The 21216-nt window shown below is 36.4% G+C and overlaps 2 protein-coding genes across 25 annotated transcripts in view; both read right to left on the bottom strand.

The window, feature by feature from the left end:
* Positions 1 to 9728, bottom strand: part of KIF25 (kinesin family member 25) — a 112832-nt gene extending 103104 nt beyond the window's left edge. Inside the window, exon 1 of the mRNA XM_074190300.1 lies at positions 9590 to 9728. Coding sequence (XP_074046401.1) covers positions 9590 to 9661 — 72 coding nt within the window. The 5' untranslated portion in view covers positions 9662 to 9728. The remainder of the gene's footprint in view (positions 1 to 9589) is intronic.
* Positions 9729 to 14458: 4730 nt separating this feature from the next.
* Positions 14459 to 21216, bottom strand: part of AFDN (afadin, adherens junction formation factor) — a 194755-nt gene continuing 187997 nt past the window's right edge. For 10 of the 24 annotated variants that reach the window (XM_074188047.1, XM_074188048.1, XM_074188051.1 and 7 more), the window contains one exon: positions 14460 to 20795. In XM_074188047.1, the coding sequence (XP_074044148.1) occupies positions 20642 to 20795 (154 nt within the window). In that variant the 3' untranslated portion in view covers positions 14460 to 20641. Of the gene's footprint in view, positions 20796 to 21216 lie in introns of all 24 variants that reach the window. The other 14 variants (XM_074188039.1, XM_074188042.1, XM_074188044.1 and 11 more) reach the window with 2 other exon arrangements.

Raw genomic sequence — 21216 nt, 5'->3', positions numbered from 1 at the left:
AAACTCCGTTTGTAAAGGTCATGCTTGTTGTAGGCTCCCTTAGCATGTTCTGTACACAGGCTTCTGTTTGTCAATTTGTGGCTAAATCAGATGGTGTTTCTTTTGGTTTAACTGATCATTCCTTCATCTGGTGCTCTTTTAAGTCTCTGATGGAGTGCCTGTTAAGAGATATGGCCCTCCTAAGTTGCCATCCTAACTTTAGTATTTTAGCTCTCCTTCCAAAATGCTTGTCAAAAGGCCTTTGTCACTGTCCCAAATTATATCTTCTGAATGTGCTTTTTTTTTTTTAAATCTAAGTCAGTATCAATCTGCACAGTTCTGTTGTTAACAAATTTCACTCTTCTGGTAGGTAATTTTCACATTTTATTGCTATGGATTTTGTGCTCAATAGAACACAGAGATCTTTAGAGTGAATTAGGTTCACACTGAGAAATGTTCACCTTTTTTTTCCTGACAGTATAAAAGAAGAAAGGTGCATGCCCTGAAGGCAGCCCTTGATTGCTACATCTCTAAAAACACCTGCTTCCACCAAGACAGCAGCAAAGAAAAGGGAGAAAGGAAAATTATATTTCCTGAATAAAATCAGAATAGAAATATACCAAGACTAACCAGCTAGTTGTCAAAAGTGCAATGCAATTGAAATCTGACAGTGGATTATTGGGCAGAATTCGGGAGAAAAGGAGATTAAGGCGTGAAAGAACACAATTAGTTGTTTTATGAGATGAAATGTACTGCAAGTCTAAAGAGACCAAAAGGTGATTCAAAGATGGTGACTTTTTTTCTTATTCTTTTTCCTTATTCTTATCCTTTCCCCTTTTTTTCTTATTCCTTTTCCATCAAAGTGATTTGATAGCATATGCATAATAAGCAGGACATAACCCAAATTCTATGGTCTGCATGTTATATGTTGGACTGTGAGAATAAGAATAATATTTTCTATTCAAAAGTATTTTTTCATTCAAAATACATACATTCCCCAATTTACATTCCAATTCCAAAAAAAAGTCATTTCTGTAGAACTAAGAATAATTTTCCCCAAAGAAAGGGCCTCATCTAGCAGCGACAGGTGTAAAGTTAGATGTGACTAAAACTATATAAGAACTGAGCTAAGTTGAAGCTCCACTCCCTAAAGACTCAGGTGATGTAGGGGAACCATGTGTCTCCAAAGTGTTAAAAAAATTATAAAAATGAATTATAAAAAAAATCATCATAAAGTGGTAATTACATGACAAGATCTGCTTCAGAGAATGAAGAAGTAGCAAAATTCTAGAAAGACCTTGACAAGAACCTGTAAATCAATTCAACATATTCCTCTTTGATAATTATGTTCTGGTCTTTCCCAAGGTCAGGAAGACTACAGATGCACCATGAGATTCTAGAGTATCCAAAGGATACTCTTTTCCACTTTCATTGTCTCAGTCCTCCACCCTCTGTGTTTCCCCCCATTATTATGGGCTAACTAGTGCCCCAATTCCAGTTAACTTAACAATTAGCTTTTCCAAGTAGATACAAAAAAAATCCACACTAACACTTCCCCCAACACTTTGGAGACACATGGTTCCCCTACATCACCTGAGTCTTTAGGGAGTAGAGCTTCAACTTAGCTCAGTTCTTATATAGTTTTAGTCACATCTAACTTTACACCTGTCGCTGCTAGATGAGGCCCTTTCTCAGCTATTGCTAGTCTAGAGTCCTAAAGGGTCACTCCCTGATCCTCAGGGTATCTATTCAGTGCTGGCTTAAACCCAAATTATGGAATTCTAGGAACATCTGGAACCTTTTGAATTCAAGAGGTCCCAGATCTCATTCTCTTCACTACTTACTGTGAGCAAAAGAGGTTCCAAGGTTGCCCCAAAATGCCGAGGCAAAGAAGGTGGATCAAGTTAATGGTTATTTTCAAAGAACTATTTGGCTTCCAAAGAGTCTTCTATTCAGTATGTGGTCAGTTGATGGAACCAGTTACACAATGTCCCTATATGCTCCAGTCTGGCTAAAGCACTTCTATTCAATGTCAGTAGAATGTCAATGGAAGCAGGAAGAGGACTCCCCAGTGTTTCCATGTGGGGAGTCACCATTAGAGACACTCTGAACATGCGTCAAACCCCCATTAAACTCAGTGACTTCAATGTGAAGGTGGGAATAAAGAATAAAATATATATGCACATATGTGTGTCTATATTATGTGTGTTGAGAAACACTATTTAGGATTAAGAAATGAACAAAGCTGGTGCAGTAGATAGAGCAGTGACTCTGGAGTCAAGAGATCCTGAGTTCAAATTTGGCCTTAGACACTTAATAAGTACCTAACTGTGTGACCTTGGGCAAGTCAACTCCATTGTCTTGAAAAAAAAAAAAAGAAATGAAGATAGCCAAAGGCTTGTACTTCATACAGAAGAGTAATATCTGTATACCATGAATGTTATTCAAGAAGAAAATATAGTCATGGCAAATTCCAAACAGCATCATAAAAGATAAAATTGCCAGTATCTTTGTAATGTTTCCTAGTGGTACCCCCCTCTTAGGGAATTCTAGTCAAGTGTTACCCCTTGTAGTTCTTTTTGACAAAAATGGGAATCTGGGGGTGGGGTGGTGCCAATAAATTGGTAAATATCTGAACAGGTTATGGTAGATATGAATATGAATGAATACTAATTGTGCTGTCAGAAATGTTGAAGGGGATGGTTTCAGAGAAACCTAAGATGATGAGTATGATCTGCTACAGGGTAAACAGAATTGGGAAACAATGTATATAATAGTATGGGAAACAAAACAATTTGAAAGAATTAGGAACCTGCTTCATGTAACGAATAACCCCAATTCCAGAGAACTAATGATGAAAATTATACCTACCTCCTGAAAGAGAGGTAAAGGATTCAGAGTGCAAAATGAGACAATTTTTTAAATGACCTATACAGAAATTTGTTTGGCTTTCCTTTTGCTTTCTTTAATTTTCTTAGTGGGGTGGGAAAAGGGGGCAAGGGAGTCATCTCCTAAGAGCATAACTTTAAGAAGATTAATAAGGAAGATTAAAAAGTATAGAATATAGTGGAAGAGAGAAAACCTTCCAGGCTATCCTAATGAAAGGTTCAAAGGTGTAAAGGATGTCATTAGCAGTAGGAATGGAAGGTGGGGCTTCATTTAAGAGATTCTTTCAGAGTAGAAATATCAAAACTTAGTCACTGGACATGGGTGGATAGATTCTGGAGAGTGAGGGAAAATCAAAGATGCCAAGTGACATTAAGAGATGGGTGGGGAATAAAAGAGAAGGAGCTGGTTTGGCAGAAAGAATGCTGACTTTAGTTTTTAGTCATATTGTGCTTTAGTATTAGAAGACATCCAAATGAAGATGCTCAAAAGAACAGCTACAATTGTGAATACTAATGCTAGGGGAGGAGTTGAAGATAGAGGATAGGGAAGGGAATCAGCATTTATATATTGCCTGCCATGTGACAGAAATTGTTTTAAGCACCTTGCAAACATATCAGTTGATCCTTACAAGGTAGATGCTATTATTAGCCCCCCCCCATATGATAATTGAGGAAACTGAAGCAAATGAAAGCTTGAGTAACATAGTAGGTAGCTGAGACTGGATTTGAACTCAGATCTTCCTGATTCCAGGACCTATCCTAGTTGCTTCAATTAGATTGAGACACAGAGCTGAAAATTCTAAATGCTGACTTCTGGATTTTGTCAAAAAAACACAAACACATGTTCACAAGGAGCTTGTAAGTGGTGAAGAGGAAGCAATATTATAAATTTAGCCTCCTCTTTCAAGAAGTTGGCAGAGATGTTTTTCTTTCTTTTTTTTTGTTGGTAGCTGCCACTGCTTTTACAACAAATACAATGAGGCCAACTCATGTTTGGAACAATCTTTTATATGGACTGATGTTAACTAAAGAAATAATACAAAACTGGACTAAAAAGTATGTATAAGGTATGATCTAGAATACATACATACATACATATATATATATATATATATATATATATATATATATGTCATATTGAGGGAAGATTGCTGGTTGTATACTGCTCATTTCTGTACTGTCTGATACAGATTGACAAATTTCTTAAGGACTGGCTGTAGTGTGGGATGCTGTTTCCTATAGCTTATATGTAGAAAAAGGACAATTCTTGGAATATTCTCAAAAGGTTCCACAGAACTCACAGTTCTGCCTATTTTTCACTGCCTGGAAATGTTCTAAATAAAATTTTTTAAAAATGTTGGCAGTGAAGACAGATTAGATGGTAACTGAGAAGTTGGAGGGAGATGAATGGAAAAGTATAAAAGAGGAGAGACTGAGGAAAGCAAGTTAACAGTAATAACAGCTGACATTTATAAACAGTAGTGTTTAAGGTTGGCAAAGTACTTTACATTTGCTGAAATTTTTTGTTTGTTTTCAAGATAGGGGCTTCTTGAACATAGCATTAGGATATTTAAACCAAAAGGTAATATTAGAAGTCATCTTCTCTAACACCTATACTTTACAAACCAGGAATCCAAGGTTAAGAGGTAATCAGTGGTCACATAAGTTCATTGTTACTGTATTATTTCGGTCTTGCCCAATTCTCCATGTTTCCATTTGGGTTTTCCTGACAAAGTTCCTGGAGTGGTTTGTCATTTACTTCTCTAAGTCATTTTTCACATGATCAACTGAGGCAAACAGGCTTAAGTGAATTGCCCAGGGTCTCATAATTAGTGTTCTGAAGGAAAATTTTAATTCCAAGGTTGGCACTCTATACACTCTACCTTCCTAGCAGCCCAATTAAAATTCTACTGAGATTTGAACTCAAATGACTGGATTTAGAGTCCAGAGTGCTAACTATTATACCATGGAACCGACATAGGGTCACATAAGTAGTAAAGTATTCAGTCCTCTAGTTAAGTGGGGGGGGGGGGAGAGGGGAACTCTTTATCTGCCATTTGGATATTTATAACATCATTCGAGGGTCATACGAAATTAGCAACTTAAAAATTCTAACCCTAAAATCTCCTAGAGGCAGAGTCAAGATAGCAGCACGAGAGCAGGAATTCCAAGAAACTTTTCCCCAAAACTCCAAAAGGCATAAAATTATGACTCTAACCAAATTTTAGAGGGGCAGAACCCACAATTTCCCAGGCAAGGACAACTTGGTAGATCCACAGAAAGGGTGTGCTCCACTGTGACTGGAGGGTTAGAAAAAGCCACACCACAGTTGGCTGCAACCACATCAAGCTGGAGCAAACCAGCTCCAGCCTTCCAGGTACAGTCCATCAGGCACCTAGGTGTCTGGGCCACTTGGATTTGTGGCAGAGGTGGAGGATTCCAGAGCTCTCGACTCAGGGATTGCTGGAGACAGCTTGGAGGAGTGATGGGAGAACTCTGCCACACCAGAGTGAACCACAGAGCCAGGTCAGCAGCAGCCTCAGGGCAGCCCCTCCTCGGGAACCTATGGGGCTACCCAGCAGTTGCTTCCAAAGTGCTCAGCCCACAAATGGTAAGGTGGTAGGGAGAGACCGCAGAGGTCTCTCTGTTATCCTCAGACAGGACTCTCTGTTTGCCCGTTGCAGTCTGGGGCCCCAGACCATCATAGAGGAGCAGGGACCCTCCTCACAGCTCCAGGGCAGAAGGAAGTACCTGTGGCTATCCAGAGACCAGAACACAGGCCAGGAGAGCAGTCAGAGCTTGTCATAAGATCTTGGAAGAATTAAAGTCTTTGTGGAGTGTCCCACCCCCATAAGCTTTGGAAGTGAAGTAACTCAACCATAGGTTGAGAAAATAAGCAAATAGCACAGAAAAAGAAGAACCTGACCATAGACAATTACTTTGGTCCCATGGGGGATCAAAACATACACTCAGAAGATGACAAAGTTCAAGCTTCTATATCCAAAGCCTCCAAGAGAAATAGGAAATGGGCTTAGGCTATGGAAGAGTTCAGTAAAGACTTTGAAAAACAAGTAAAGGAAGTGGAGGAAAATTGGGAAGAGAAATGAGAGTAATACAGGAAAATCATAAAAATTAAGTCAGCAGCTTAGTGAAGAAGATCTCCCAAAATACTGAAGAAAATAACATGTTAAAACTAGTTTAGGTCAAACAGAAATAGCAGTCCAAAAGGTCCAAGAGAAGAATACTTTAAATAGCAGAATTGACAGTTGGAAAAGGAGCTCTCTGAAGAAAATAACTCCTTCAAATGTAGAATGGAGCTGAAGGAAGCTGATGATTTTGTGAGAAATCAAGAAACAATAAAACATAACTAAAATGAAAAACTAGAAGAAAATGTGAAATATCTCATTGGAAAAACTAAACTGACCTGGAAAACATATCTAGGAGAGATAATTTAAAAATTATTGGTTTTTATTGGTTTATTATCTGAAAGTCATGACCAGGAAAAGAGCCAAGACATCATTTTCAAGAAATAATTCAGCAAAATTGCCTGAGATCCTAGAAGCAGAGGGTAAAATAGAAATTGAGAGAATCCATCAATCACTTCCTGAAAGAGATCTCCTCCCAAAAAAACCCTTTCAGGAATACTATAGCTAAATTCCCAAACTCCCAAGTTAAAGGGAAAATGCTACAAGCTGCCAGAATGTGGAAATAATTCAACTACTATGGCACTACAGAGGATTACACAAGATTTGGCAATGTTTACATCAAGGGCTCATAGGCTTGGAATATTATATTCTGATAGATCAAAAAAGCTTGGATTACAATTGAGAACCAACAACCCAGAAAAACTCTTTCAAGGGAAGAGATGGACTTTCAATGAAGGAGGGGACTTTCAAACTTTCCTGTTGAAATGACCAGAGCTGAACAAAAAGTTTGATTTCCAAAGTGCAGGACTCAGGTGAAGTATAGAGAGGGTAGATGGGAAGGACTAATTATGAGAGATTTAGTGATGTTGAACTGTGTATATTCCTGCATGTGAAGATGCTAATAATCAGATGAACCTTCTCATACACAAGAGCAGTTAGAAAAAGTATATATAGACAAGGCACAGAAGGGAGCTGAATATAATGGTATAATATAGTATAAAGATGGAGTCAATGGTGATAAAGTATTGGGAGAAAGGGAAAAGAGAAGAAGAATGGCTAAGATATTTCACATAAATAAGTCAAGAAAAAGCTTTTGCATTGGAGTGGAAGAGGAGAAGGTGAGAGGGAATGAGTGAGCCTTTATTCTCATCAGAAATGGCTCAGAGAGGAAATAACATACATAATGAGTATAGAAATCTATTTTACCCAGAGGAAAAATGAGAGGAAAGGGATGGGAGAAGGCGGATAGGGGAGGGGGAGGTGTCTGTGATAGAAGAGAGGGAAGATTGTGGGAGAGGGTACTCAGCTACAACACACTTCTGAGGAGGGACAGGGTGAGCGGAGAGAGAGAATAGATTTAATGGGAGCGGGGAGGAATAAAAGGGAGGACAATACAGTTAACAATTACAACCTTGGGGAAAAAGTTGAAGTAACTTTTCTGATGGACTTATGATAAAGTACACTTTTCTTTTTCTCTCCATTTCTCTTGAGGTTTATCTTTTTTGGGGAAGGGGGGTTTATGTTTACTTTCACAACAAGATTATTATAATAATGTAAAAATAAATAATTTAAATAATGTATAATAATAATAATGTAAAAATAAATAATTTAAAAAACTAGATTTACTGATTGCCTTGGAAGCGCCAGACCAAATGATTTTTCAGGCCTTACATGACTGAGGGTCAGAGGTTTCCTGCTCCTGCTCTAATTAATGATAGCTAACAAAAAAGCTAGGAATGGAAGATATGGGGCATCTCACATGCCTGTTACTGAGGATGGGTATCTCCTTCCTCTGCTAACCAAGTAAGAAATCACATAAGCAGATGCTCGACATGGTAATTTCTTTTTGTCCCCTTGCAAGGTCTGAAAGGTGTGTCTTTTTATACTTCTGGACACATGAATTGAGAGGCTTCAATGCGGCATGTTCAACATAATGCAAAATGCCTTGGAGAGCAGATGTACTCACACCTGGGAAGCAGTCCAAAAGGCCAATGAGAAGAATGCCTTAAAAAGCAGAATTGACCAGTTGGAAAAGGAGCTCTCTGAAGAAAATAACTCCTTCAAATGTAGAATGGAGCTAAAGGAAGCTGATGATTTTGTGAGAAACTGGAAGCTACTAATAAAAATTGCTATCATTTATATATCAACAGAGCTTGCAAAGTGATATATATACAAACACATATATGTTATGTTCACATAATCTATGTCTTTATATATATATATATACATATATATGTATATACACACAATTTGAAATAAAGATAATTAAAGTAACAAAAAGTAAAATCCACATTGGAAGCAAGGGATTTCTAAATAGCACCAATGTATTGGAGTGCTTCAGAGTGGGTAGGGTTAAATATATTTCAACAAGGAGGAAGTCTTATGAAAAACACCATCTTGAGAAGCTGTTTCATAAGTTATTTTGTACAACAACCAAAAGTCCATAGAGAAGGTCAGCAAAGTTTGGAGCAGCAATATCTGGTCTAAGGTGGGCTCCTTTTTCTTTTCTTTTTTTTTTAAACTGGTTTTGATGGTGCTGGATTATCCTTAGGCAGTTTACAGCTCTGAAGATCAGCTAAATATGTTCAATAACTATATTCTCTCTCTCTCTCTCTCTCTCTCTCTCTCTCTCTCTCTCTCTCTCTCTCACACACACACACACACACACACACACACACACACACACACATACACTGCTTTTGTGGTTAAAAGGTCACTAGATAGCAGGTCAGAATCTAGCTATTGGTATGAATCCTGGCTTCCACTTCCTAACCTTGTGATCATAAGCAAATAACTTTATGTCTCAGAACTGCAGGATCTCTCAGCTATGCGAGGAGGAGAGGCCTTCCCTACTGACCTCACGGGATGACTATGATAATTCTGGACAGGTGAAAATACTTTCCAAACTCTAAGGAACTAAATAATAACTACTTTCATATACAGAGTTGGGGGTTTGAAAAGCGCTTTACAAATTAATGGCCTGTGTTCAGATTTCATAGTTATGCTCCCTGCCTGGCCTTGGGCCAGTCTCTCTAAGCTATTTGTCCACTACCTCAGCTGTAAATCAAAGGGATGAGGGACGGCTAGGTGGTGCAATGGATAGAGCACCGGCCCTGGAGTCAGGAGGACCTGAATTCAAATCCAGCCTCAGACAATAATTGCCTAGCTGTGTGGCCTTGGGCAAGCCACTTAATACCCATTTGTCTTGCAAAAAAAAACCCTTAAACCCCCCCCCCCCAAAAAAAAAAACCAAAGGGATGAGCTCTGGAATACTTTCCAGATGAATTCTATGATTCTATGACCTTTAGTCTCAACTCCACCAAGGCAATGAACCAAAACTAAAACAAAGCCCCCAAACCCAAACAGATCCGAAAACCAATAGACTCCAAATCCGGACCCAAAGGTTCCAGAATCAAATCCGACAAATCCTAGGTGAAAAGAAGTTCTGCTTCTGGCACTGTTTGTTATATTTATGAGTCATGTCTTTAGGTCACTGCAGCCCTCCTCCGGCCCTTCTGTGGCTCTGTGCCTACAAAAGGGCTCCAGGAGGCCGTGGCGGGGCAGCCCTGGGCTCACCCGAACTTGAGTCTGCAGCTGCCGGATCCGCTGGTCGGTGACCAAGCCCCAGTGGAGACCCTTGGCCGGCATGCCGCATCCCTGGAGCCTCCGAGACGAGACGTCGGGCCGAGGGGGCCGTTCGGGAGCCACCGGCCCGGCCGCGCTCCGGCCCCTCGAGCCCCGCCGGCCGCCCGCCCCCCACTCGTGGCCCTTGGCCCGGCGGGACCTTCACCAAGGCCGTGGCCCCAGTTCGAGAGGCAGCCGGGGGTGGGGGTCGCTGTTCCAGCCGAGCCTCCTCTGCATCTATCGGTTCATCTCGGGTGCCCCAACCTGGGCCCCGAAATCACAAATCTGCCTCCCCCCGGCTCCCACCCAAAGCCGAGCCCACATTGAGGGAATTCAAGTCCAGCCTTCTTGCCACAAAATAGGCCAGCCTCTCGGCTTTTGTTGTTGTTGGCCTCAGCACCTCTTTACACACAAAATCTTTATCCATCCTGTGTTTTTCACATCACCCTAGCTTTCCCCAGTATCCCTCCCTGTCACCTCATTTATCAGTGATATTTTAAAAACGAACAAAAAGATGAAAACATCAATATAAGCAATCAAATAGATAGGGAAGTTTTAAAAATATCTGCAACGTTTGGGGAGTGTCTTATGTCTCTTCTTTCAAGGTCTACCCGTTCTTTATAGTTTTGTCTGTGAGGTGGTGACTCCGGGTCCACCCAGGGCTCTATTCACCGTGCTACCTAGCTGCCTCTACTTAGGTCTTCACTACACACTTAAAATAGATTCAAAATGAGGGTATCTGGGAGAGTAAGCACCCGGTGAGGGAGGGAGATCAGAAAAGACAATGTGGAGTTCTGGGAAAGCACTGGTGGAGATAAAAAGAATGTATATTTCAGGTATGGAGCACAGTCAGCACAAAGACATGTTCATATGGTACCTTGGGAATATGATTGAGACACTGATGACCTACTTTCAAATGTTACTTCTAGTGAGAGCTCCTGCTGTAGCCACTCTTCTAGAATGTTTGAGACATTATTTAGGATGCTTATTTTGATGGAACTATGATTTTACCTCTGTGGATATGTAGTTTACAGCTCTCTGTCTCCAGCAGTTTTTTAATTTGTGGTGTTCATGTCCATGGTTTTTACATGTATGTGCTGGAGAATCAACTAAGCCTTATTAGTCCAGAACCACATGACTATCTCAATAGTGGCAGGAAAAAAACATGACATCACCTCCCTGATGTCATGATCTTCTTTGAGAACAAAGACAAACATTATCATGTATATATATATATATATATATATGTTTAGTGTATCTATGTATATATACATATAATACACATGCATATAAGCACACATGTATAAGATCTATATAAAACTATAATATATATATAACCATATATAATAGACATGTATATGTGTGCATAGATTAATATGTGCAACAATTTATCAAAGAAATTTGAAACTGTTTTTCCATTCAATTATTTCCCCAGGTACATTACATTTGTTGTTGTTCAACTCTTTGACCTCATTTTACAGATAACAGACAAAAACTTAAGTGACTTGCTCAGGTACCAGTTAATAAATGTCTGAGGCTGGATTTGAACTTAGGTCCTCCTGATCTCAGGACTATCACTCTATCCACTCTGTCACCTACCCACAAAAAAACATTATAATTGTGAATTAATTTCATCTGTGCAGAGCTTTTGTTTCATGCAACCAAAGAATATATCTCCTTACCCATAACTGTAAGAAATGGGATCTATACTTTTCTCCTACATTTTTAATGTTTTCTTTAATATTAAGGTTCTATATCCTTTTCATATGTTTTGTGGAATATGGTGTATGATATTGATCTGAGTCTAATTTCTGCCGAACTGTTTTCCAATTCTCTCGGGGTTTTTTTTTATTTTTTAATCATCAAACAAAGAATTCTTTGCTAGGTAATGTTTTCTGCAACACTGGGTCATTGGTTTTTGATCATTCTTTTATTCTCTCTTGTCTGGTCTGTTCTTTGGTCTTTTCTTTCTACTCTTTAAACCCATTATCAAATATTGTTGACTGAAATCTTTAAGTGTTATTTCCTCCTAGAATTCATCTTTTCATCATATCCATTTTTTATTTTTCAAATGAATTATTTTATGAAGTTCTAGAAAATATCCCTATGAAAATGATTGATACTAACAATTACTAAAACTATAAATTAATTACTTTAGAAGTACTGTCATTTTTATTATATTGGCACAATCCACCAAGAGCGCTGAATATTCAAGTTATCCAAGTGATTAAGGACCAGTTTGCAACTGAATCTATGCAAATCTTTTGTGTGCTCTGTAGATTTGTAGGTTTTTAGTATAATTGTGTGTTGTATCATCAAAGGCTTTTCCTGCCACTATTGAAAAAACCATGGACATGAAGCATCATAGATGAGAAACCACTGGAACAGAGGGTTGTAAATTGCCCTTATACTCTATAAATTTTCTTCTTATCAATGACCTCTTTGGGGTAGAAGTCCAGTAATGGAATCTCTAGGTCAAAGGGAATAAACATTTTAGTCACCTCTATTTGCATAACTTCAACCTGCCTTCCAAAATCAGATAAAACCACAGTTCCATTCAAAATAAGCATCCTAAATGTTTCAGATGTTTTAGAATAGTGGCTATAGCATGAGTTCTCAAAGTAGTATTAGAAAAGCCCTTTGAAAGCTCTGTATCTCCAGTACTATATATATACACTTGTCCTGATCATATTCCCATGGTACCCATAAGAACATATCCTTATGCTGGCTGTTTCCTGAAATGTACTTCCTTTTTACCTCTACCAGGCCTTTTCCTTCTGCATTCTTTCTTGAACTCTCTTCCCCATCAGATTGCCTACCCTGCTGAAGTACCCTGAATTTTAAATTATTTATTCCTAAGTATACAGTACACACCTATATGGTGGCAAGTGAGGTGGCACAGTGAATAGTCCTAGGCCTTGAGTCAGGAATATTCATCTTCCTGAGTTCACTTATGTTCTCAGACACTTAGTAGTTGTGACAACACTGGCAGATCACTGAACCTTGTGTGCCTCAGCATGGTTTTTCTTCTTTGGTAAAATGAGCTGAAGGAGGAAATGGCAAATTAAACTAGCATCTTTTGCCAAGAAAACCCCAAATGCGATCATGAAGAATGGGACACAACTGAAAAATGACCAAATATACAAATGTATTAAAATTCTTTTCAATTAGCAAATATTTTTATTTGTTCTTGACATATAAAACACCCACATAAAAATATGCAGTGAAACAAAACCAATTCTTTCATTACTCATTATGTCCCAAAATTCTATCATGCTCATTAGAATGTTCTCTCAAATAACAGTCACTGTTGGAAAGTGTCCCTAAATCTTACAAGGGCTTTAAAATGTTGTTTTTACCTAAATTATTCTCCTGGTTATGTTCACTTTACTCTGCATTGGGCAACACAAATCTTTCTTCATAATTTCTTTTTTTGCAAGGCAGTGAGTGAGGTTACAATTTTTGTACATCAGTCCTTTCCCCTTTTCTTTGATTTCTACTTCCCTCCTCCAATTAGGTATAAGGATAGTATTTTTGCATCCCCTCCACTTAGAAACTGAGTAGTGCTCAGCCCACAATAAATACTTATGGAATGGACTGACATAAAATAATGTTATGAATCTTCATTACATATAACTTTGGTTTCATTTTATTTTGTTTAATATATTTGAATAGATATGTCATCTATCAATTCAGGAGTTCCTATCATTTCAACCCCATTTCATAGTTGCTTATCCTGTGCTACTTTTTGTTTCTTTAAAAAGATCATCCTGACTAGGCTGTTATACACTTAAGTTAACTGAGTAGTTCCAACACTGCCCTGCTCATATATCCTTTTATGGGCTTCTTTCTGTTATTTTTTTAAAAAAAGTTTCAGTACTGCTACTTTTTTTCCTACTAAAAAAAATCACTATGACTTCTCATTATAAATTTCCTCCCTCTTGTAACAAATAAGTAAAACAAATCTGCATATTAGTCACATCTGAACAAGACATTTTTTTTCCCTTTAACCTATCATTGCTCTGCCAAAAAATGGTACATCACCAATCCTTTGGAATTTGAATTGGTCCAAACAGTTGCTTTCCTTTATAATGGTTCCACTCATTCAGAATCAGCTCAATAAAGTCCTATCCCTTTCAATTTAGTCTATTACAGTCATAGTCTATAATTTGTTCAGCTACTTTTAGAAATGAGTGACTATTATTTGGGAAGTAGCTAAACAAATGAGATAAGGGTATGCAATGAAATATTATTATAAGAAATGATGAAAATGTTTGATTCAAAGCAGCCTGGGAACATGTATCAACTGATCCAGAATGCAGTGAGAAAAACTAGGGCAATTTACATAATGACTGCAATAATGTTAAAGAAAATTACTTTAAAAAATTTAATAACTGTAATCAAAGGAATGGCTAGGAGATAGGTGATGAAATATAGTCCTGACCTTAACAAGGAGAGGAATGAACTAGATATGTGAAATGAGATGTAGATTTTTCAGATGCGGTCAATATGTGGCTTTGACTTGACTATACTTATTAGCTAATGGCAGCAACATTTCTATTGAGGGTAGGGTATATAAGAGAAAGAAATGGTGGGTAATACTAGTGATATAAAAAAACAAACAATAGTATTAAAGAATTTTAAATGCACATAAAAGCAGAAGGAAACATCAGTAGACACATAAGAAGCTAATAAGTTTTACATTTACTGTCAAGTGAAAGTTAATATATACTTTACAAAACTGTATTTCAAAGTTTCATATACAAATCCTTTATATACTGAAATTTTCAAGTTTGTTGCTTTACAAGTTAATAACAAAGAGAAAATCAAAGTTAAAAAATTCTTGTGTTCATGATTATACTGGATGCCAAATTAAGAAACTACCCAAATAAATTAATTTAGTCCTAGCTTAATAACTAACAGGGGAATGACAAAGTAACAAAATTTATTTGGAGGAACAAAAAACCTATAATTTGAAGACAAGTAATGAAAAATTGCCCCCCCAAATCAAGCATCAACAAACTACAATAAACTGCATTGTAAAATAGTGTGATCAAAATTATCTGATACTCATTAAAATATAGAAAAAATATATTAATAGAAATTAGACAAACAAGAAACAAAAAAGAATAACCCCCCCCCCAATAAACTAATAAATGTACATTTCTGAAGGGGGGGATCTCTACATTTAGCAAGAATTGCTAGGAGAACTTAAGCTTTGAAGAAATTGGTTTAAACCAGTATCTTACATAATAGGCTCAAAATGCATATTACTAGGAACATCACAACTGAAAAATGAAGAAAATCAAAAGAGGTTATGTTTCAAGACTCCTTTTAGGGAAAATGTGAATAACAGAATGAATACAAAAGCATTCATTATAGGCTTGCCACTGTGTCAAACCAGGGACAGTTCTTGCTCTCAGAGAATTCTTAATTGAGGGGGACAACATATATAAGAAAAATCCATGTCATGGGAGATGGGAATACTTTGATATCTTAAGGGTTCACATCACAATGAACAGCAAGTTGAATTCTTTGAATACTTTAGTAGTCTGGGACAGATATCAGGAGGATTTAGAGGCAGGGGAGATTAGTTAGGCCTAATGGTTAGGGTTAGACAGAATTAGAGACGCCCATCTTATTCATGTTGGGTGAGCAGTAAAAGAGGTAAGGAGGAAAGGATGCTCCTAATGGTGAATGGCTTTTCCATCACCTGACCATCTCGGATACGTTTAACTTGTAGCAAGGGCTACAAGTCAAGGTAGAATGCAAAAACGGTTAGAAGTCAAGACAATATATTTTATACAAATAACATGATGAGCGAAAAATATCACATCAAATTTGAGTGAAATTCTGGTATCCAAGACATAAGTGACACAAAATAAAAGGCCACTTATCTACAGATAAGTGATCAAGAGATGTTGTCCTCAGAAAAATGGTGAAAGTATCAATGAGCAAATGAAATCTGCAACTGAAAACTGTAAATTAAACTGATGAAATATCACCTTGTATCCAGAAAATTGACAAAGATGACAGAAAACTCAGTCACACTGAAATGACTACAAGAAAAATGCTAGTAAAATTGTGAGTTGGTCACAGATGTTAAATTAATCTCAACAAATCTTTCAAGTGCTCACTGTGTTTTGTCTCTAATGGATACCAGGCTCTGGAAAAATATTATAGTTCAATTGTGAGACTTTCTCATATCAGAAGTAGACATTCCTTTCACAATTATAATGAAACCAGTAATTCCTTTGCTTAATTTCCACCTCAAGTAATTATCTGGTCATTGGAATGAAAAATATTCTTGAAAAACTAGAAGAATGTTATTTAAATGAATCAATTTCTTTACTCATCCTTACATATAAATCTACTTCTATGTGATGGCAACTCACTTTAAAGTGTATTTTTAATCTGAAAATCCCAGGGGCAACGATAGGGATAACTTAATAATCTATCAGGATCAACTGAAGAAAGCAGAAGTGGAAGACCTAATCAAAAGAGTCACTCAGAGATACTAACGCATTGTGGTGGGGTTATGAACTTCAGATTCAACCATTTTGGAGAATAATTTAGAACTACATCCGAAGGGCAATAAAACTGCATATTTTTTGATGCAATAATACCACTATTAGGTCTTTATCCCAAAGAGAGCATAAAAAAGGTACAAAAAATATTTATAGTTCATTTTGTGGTGGCAAAGAAATGGAAATTGAGGGGATACCATCAATTGGGGAATAGCTTAACAAGTTATGGTACATGAATGTTACGGAGTACTACTGTTCTGTAGGAAATAATGAATGGGCAGAAAAGCAAAGACTTACATGAACTGATGCTGAGTGAAGTGGAAAGAACCAGGACAACATTGTATACATTAACAGCAACATTGTGAGAGATGATCAACCATGATAGACTCTGCACAGCAGTACAGCAATCAAAGTCAAATCTAAAGAACTTGTGGTGAAAAATAATACAATCTGCATCCAGAGAAAGAACTATGGAATCTGAATGTAGATAAAAGCATATTCTTTTTTCTTTTTTTTAAGTTTTTGCAAGGCAATGGGGTTAAGTGGCTTGCCCAAGACCACACAGCTAGGTAATTATTAAGTGTATGAGGCCAGATTTGAACTCAGGTACTTCTGACTCCAGGGCCAGTGCTCTATCCACTGTGCCACCTAGCTGCCCCTAAAGCATATTGTTTTCAATTTTTTCAATTTATTTTATGTTTATCGGTTTTTCCTCATTTTTAAAAACTTCCATTCTGATTCTTCTTTCACAACATGACTAATATAAACTATGTTTAACATAGTTATACATGTATAACATGAAATCAGATTACTTGCTGTCAAAGGGAGGGGAGAGGAAAGAGAAAAATGTAGAACTCAAAATCTTACAAAAAAATTAAAGTGAAAATTATCTTTGAATATAGTTGGAAAAATATGTAAATAAATTTATTAAAAAGTTAAAGAAAAAGAACCACCCACAACTCTCAACAGATTCTGGGATAACCCAGAGAAAGAGTATTCATTATAGAAGGAAAAGGAAAGAGTCAGGAAGCAAGCACGGTTTAATGCCATAGATACAATGGATTCAGAAGAAGGAAAGGGCTTTAAATTTTGTCCTCAATAATTCACAATCAAATAATGACAAAGTTAATAATAGAAGATTAGTCTTGGGAAGAATACTAAGAAATAAAAAAAAAAGCAGAGATTCTAGGAAGAACCTACCCTAAAAAAAATTTCTAAATTTATTCTAAAGTGGAGGTGTCAAATATGCAAATTGTGGCCACACAGTATTCCCTGAAATGATGTAAATTAAAATATAATTGAAAAAGTTACCAAAATACATAAGATACTGCATAGATACTACATAGATAACATTACATTTTAATTCTAAGTCCACATATATTCGCTGTAGGGGATCCCCATTTCCATTTTGGTTTGGCACTATCATTTAAAAACATATATCAAAATGAGGTAGAGAAAGAATGGAGCAGTATGGAATGGAAAAGCACTTATGATTGTACTAAGATGGATATAAATAGAAAAATAAGACAGTCTTATCTCACAGAAATTAGGGCAAGACAATATATCCAATGTTCAGACATACACAGACACACCCACACACCCACCCACATCCATCCATTCACACACAGTATCACCAGCAGGACAGATGACCAGGGACTAGCAGTCCTTAAGAGAGCAGAGGTGGGACAGTTGGGAAGGGTTCATAGTAGGCTACCATACTGTTTCTTATAGGTTCCCTGTAGAACCTATTTCTGGAAGGCTCCTTCATAACCACTTTGAACCAGTTTAACCCACTTTTGCTTCATAATGAACAGGTAAAGTGACAAAAATGCCCTTACAGATATGAAACTTGAAAGATGAAACCAAAAAATCCCCACAAACCATACCCCTATTTTTCTCATCTATATTTATCACATTATTCTTGTTTACAGTGATTCTTTTTCTCAGGCAAAATCTCTAGACCCACAGAATCTGATCAAGAGAATTCAAAAAGAGCTAATTCTTTTAAGTATATTTCTTCCTAAAATTTTGTTTTATCTTTCCCACTACCTTGTCCTTCTTTGCCACTGTGTAGCGACAGCTTATGTTTGGGACTCTTTATCCCTGTATCCACAGGTTATCACGGTAGATAACATTTCTGGAATTTGACTGATGAGCAAAATTACAGCCTTTCTGGGCCTCAGTTTACTTGCTAAATGGGAATTTATCCATGGTACTTATATCACAGAGTTCTTGTGAAGACTAAATGAAATAAATATTAGCTATTACTATATCCTGTGACAACACTTAGTATTCCACAACAAAATGTTGAAAGGACTGTTCTGGGAACATAAATGATAAGTAGGATCTAAATTTAATAAAATACAACACTTAAATACATACAAAGTTTATTAAAAATAGATTGCAAGTGAATTACAGTAGAAATGGGAAACTACAGCAGGTTTGATGCTTTTTCCATAATAATGAATAAACAATTATGAAAAGCACTTTTACATATATATATTCACATTTTTATTTGAATGCCCAATGATGGTCAAATCCACTTATGATCAAACCACTGATGGTTTCTAGATACATACATACTTACATATTATCTTAAATATTATAGTATGTATAAATATTTATATGATGGTTTTTGTTGCTGTTTTCACTGATCTTTTTTAAGGTATTGGGAAGAAAAATGCCAATTCATCCATAGCATTTAATTTTTCCTTAAAGAAAAGTGCTGAATTTTTAGTCACTGACAGTGTTCTCAAGATATTTGGGAGGGGCTTGCTTTCCTATGTTTCAGACAGGATAAGCATGCAAATCCTTCATAAACACTTTGAACCAGTTTACTTTCTTACTTCATATTGAACAGTAGAAATGGCAAAAGCAAACAAAGAAACTGAAAGATGTAAAAAATATTTACACCTATATTTTTCATTCATTTTCATCTATCATACAATTCTTATTAAAAGTGATTTATGTTCTAAGGCAGTAAAAATCTCTACCCTTTAAATATGGAAGTGTGCATTTTTCCCTTAATATATTTATAAGAGAACAATATGGTACAGAAAAATCATAAAAAACCCCACATAAGGGTTTTATCATATAGAAAATTTTTTGGAATCACAACAATATATATCATTTTAACATTACACGTAAAACAAACTCCTTATCCCCAACATCAGCCATATATCCCATAGCTGAAGAAATGACAGTGATGAAATACATTAACAATTTAAAATTAAATAAGGCTATCATAGTATGAAAAAAACAGCTTGAACTGCCAAAGCCTGTCTCATTTTTGTTTCTACAGTATATAAAACAATGTAATAGGATACTACAGGTGTCAAACATGAAGACACTTTAAAATTTCTTCTTTTTCAATATATGTAATTCTTTTCTAGAAACACAAAATAAATCCATTTCATTTATATATAATTTTTACTCTTCCAACAATAGTTGGTGTTTGAAATCTTACACTGTAATCTTCCCTTCTCATTATTTTATTCCTAGCCCTAGGAAGCACATTGATGCTTGTCATCTATTATATCCTATGGAGCATTTATTTAAAAACTTAAAAATTGAATTTATACTATGAGAACACCATGACTGCAACTTACTACCTCTTGCTTCTCAATCTAAAACCCTATGATGTTATAAAAAAAAAAAAGAAAGAAAGAAAACTATCTCAAGTGACAACCTCCACAACTTTCTTATTCTTGGATTTCACTTGTAAATAAAATACTTCGTATACCTCAGGGAACATTTGCTTTGATATGGAATTATTTCTCAGGTGTGCATTCATTTTGCTTAAAATAACTAAATCAAACTGCTTAAATTACTATACAGAGAATAATGACTATTAAGGGCTAAGGGTGCCCTAGTAGTGTCCTTTAGACACAACCTAGAGAATATGCTGGGTAGCAGCTTATAAATAGCATGTGATATACATTAAACACTAATATGTCATCTCTTCTGAGATAAAATCAAATCAGAGACAAATTCTCCTATAAAACAATGTAGAAGCATCAACAGATAGTGCATAAAACAGTTTGGGCAGTTCAAGCTATCTTCTCTCTCCCTCTACTCAGCAGCTAAAAAAAAGTGTTGTAAAAGACCAAGAAACATAATTTCTCTGACATATGCTACATGTTCAGTTACAAAAGAGGGCAGGATGAAGAATTACTCCCTCTTTAAAAAAATAGTTACCTTCATGTGATTCATATCATCAAAATATAATTTTACAGTGCTTTTACAGTATATAAACCACAGGGATCTTGGTAAATAATCAATTTTTCATGTACTCTAACCCTCAACAATTTAAGAAACAGAGGAATTACAAAATTAATTTACAAAAAATAAAATTCTCCTTCCTCTCTTGTCCATCTTCCCACTATAAATCCTATATACTTGGACAATTTCCAGCTGAATCCAATAAGGTGCCTGCCTCCCACTTCCCCTCACCCCCCACCATCTCTTTCTTCTATTCTTATTTTGTATTCAGTTCATTTTCAAGTTCTGTTAACTTCCTAGAAGCCTTTACTTTATTGGATACATCTTGGCCCTGAGAAAAGAGACGCTGACGTTCCTTGAATGTCAAATTTTCAGGGGCTCCAGAAACTCCAGGTAAATCTGCATCTTGGCTAAAAAGAAAAAAAAGATAATACTATACCTCAGGCAATTATCAAAATGTTCAGTTATTAATACATCTAATAAGAATTTAAATTCTAGGGGACCAAGCAGAATTTTTAAGGGAGTAGAACATTAATTTTTATTGCAAAGTAAACAGCTCTTCAGTGGGGAAATGATCATAATTAAGACTATATGGAATAAAGCCCACAAAAAGAAAAAAGTCAGAAAGCTATGTTCAGTTGCTCTCCATTACTATTACACTCCAGTCTGAGCTACACGTGGAATTATTCTTTGAATAAGCCAAGTAACTAATTTTTAAACAACTAGGTAAAACCTGCAATTTAAGAAGCTTAACTGAAGGGATGTTTATATATATATATATGATATGACTTATAGCATTCTCAAAGACCTGTGTGAATTTCTAAGCCCCCT

This window comes from Macrotis lagotis, chromosome 5 (assembly GCF_037893015.1).
Source record: "Macrotis lagotis isolate mMagLag1 chromosome 5, bilby.v1.9.chrom.fasta, whole genome shotgun sequence".
NCBI lineage: Eukaryota > Metazoa > Chordata > Mammalia > Peramelemorphia > Peramelidae > Macrotis > Macrotis lagotis.
The sequence above is the reverse complement of the archived record's forward strand: the minus strand, read 5'-3'. Positions and strand labels throughout refer to the sequence as shown.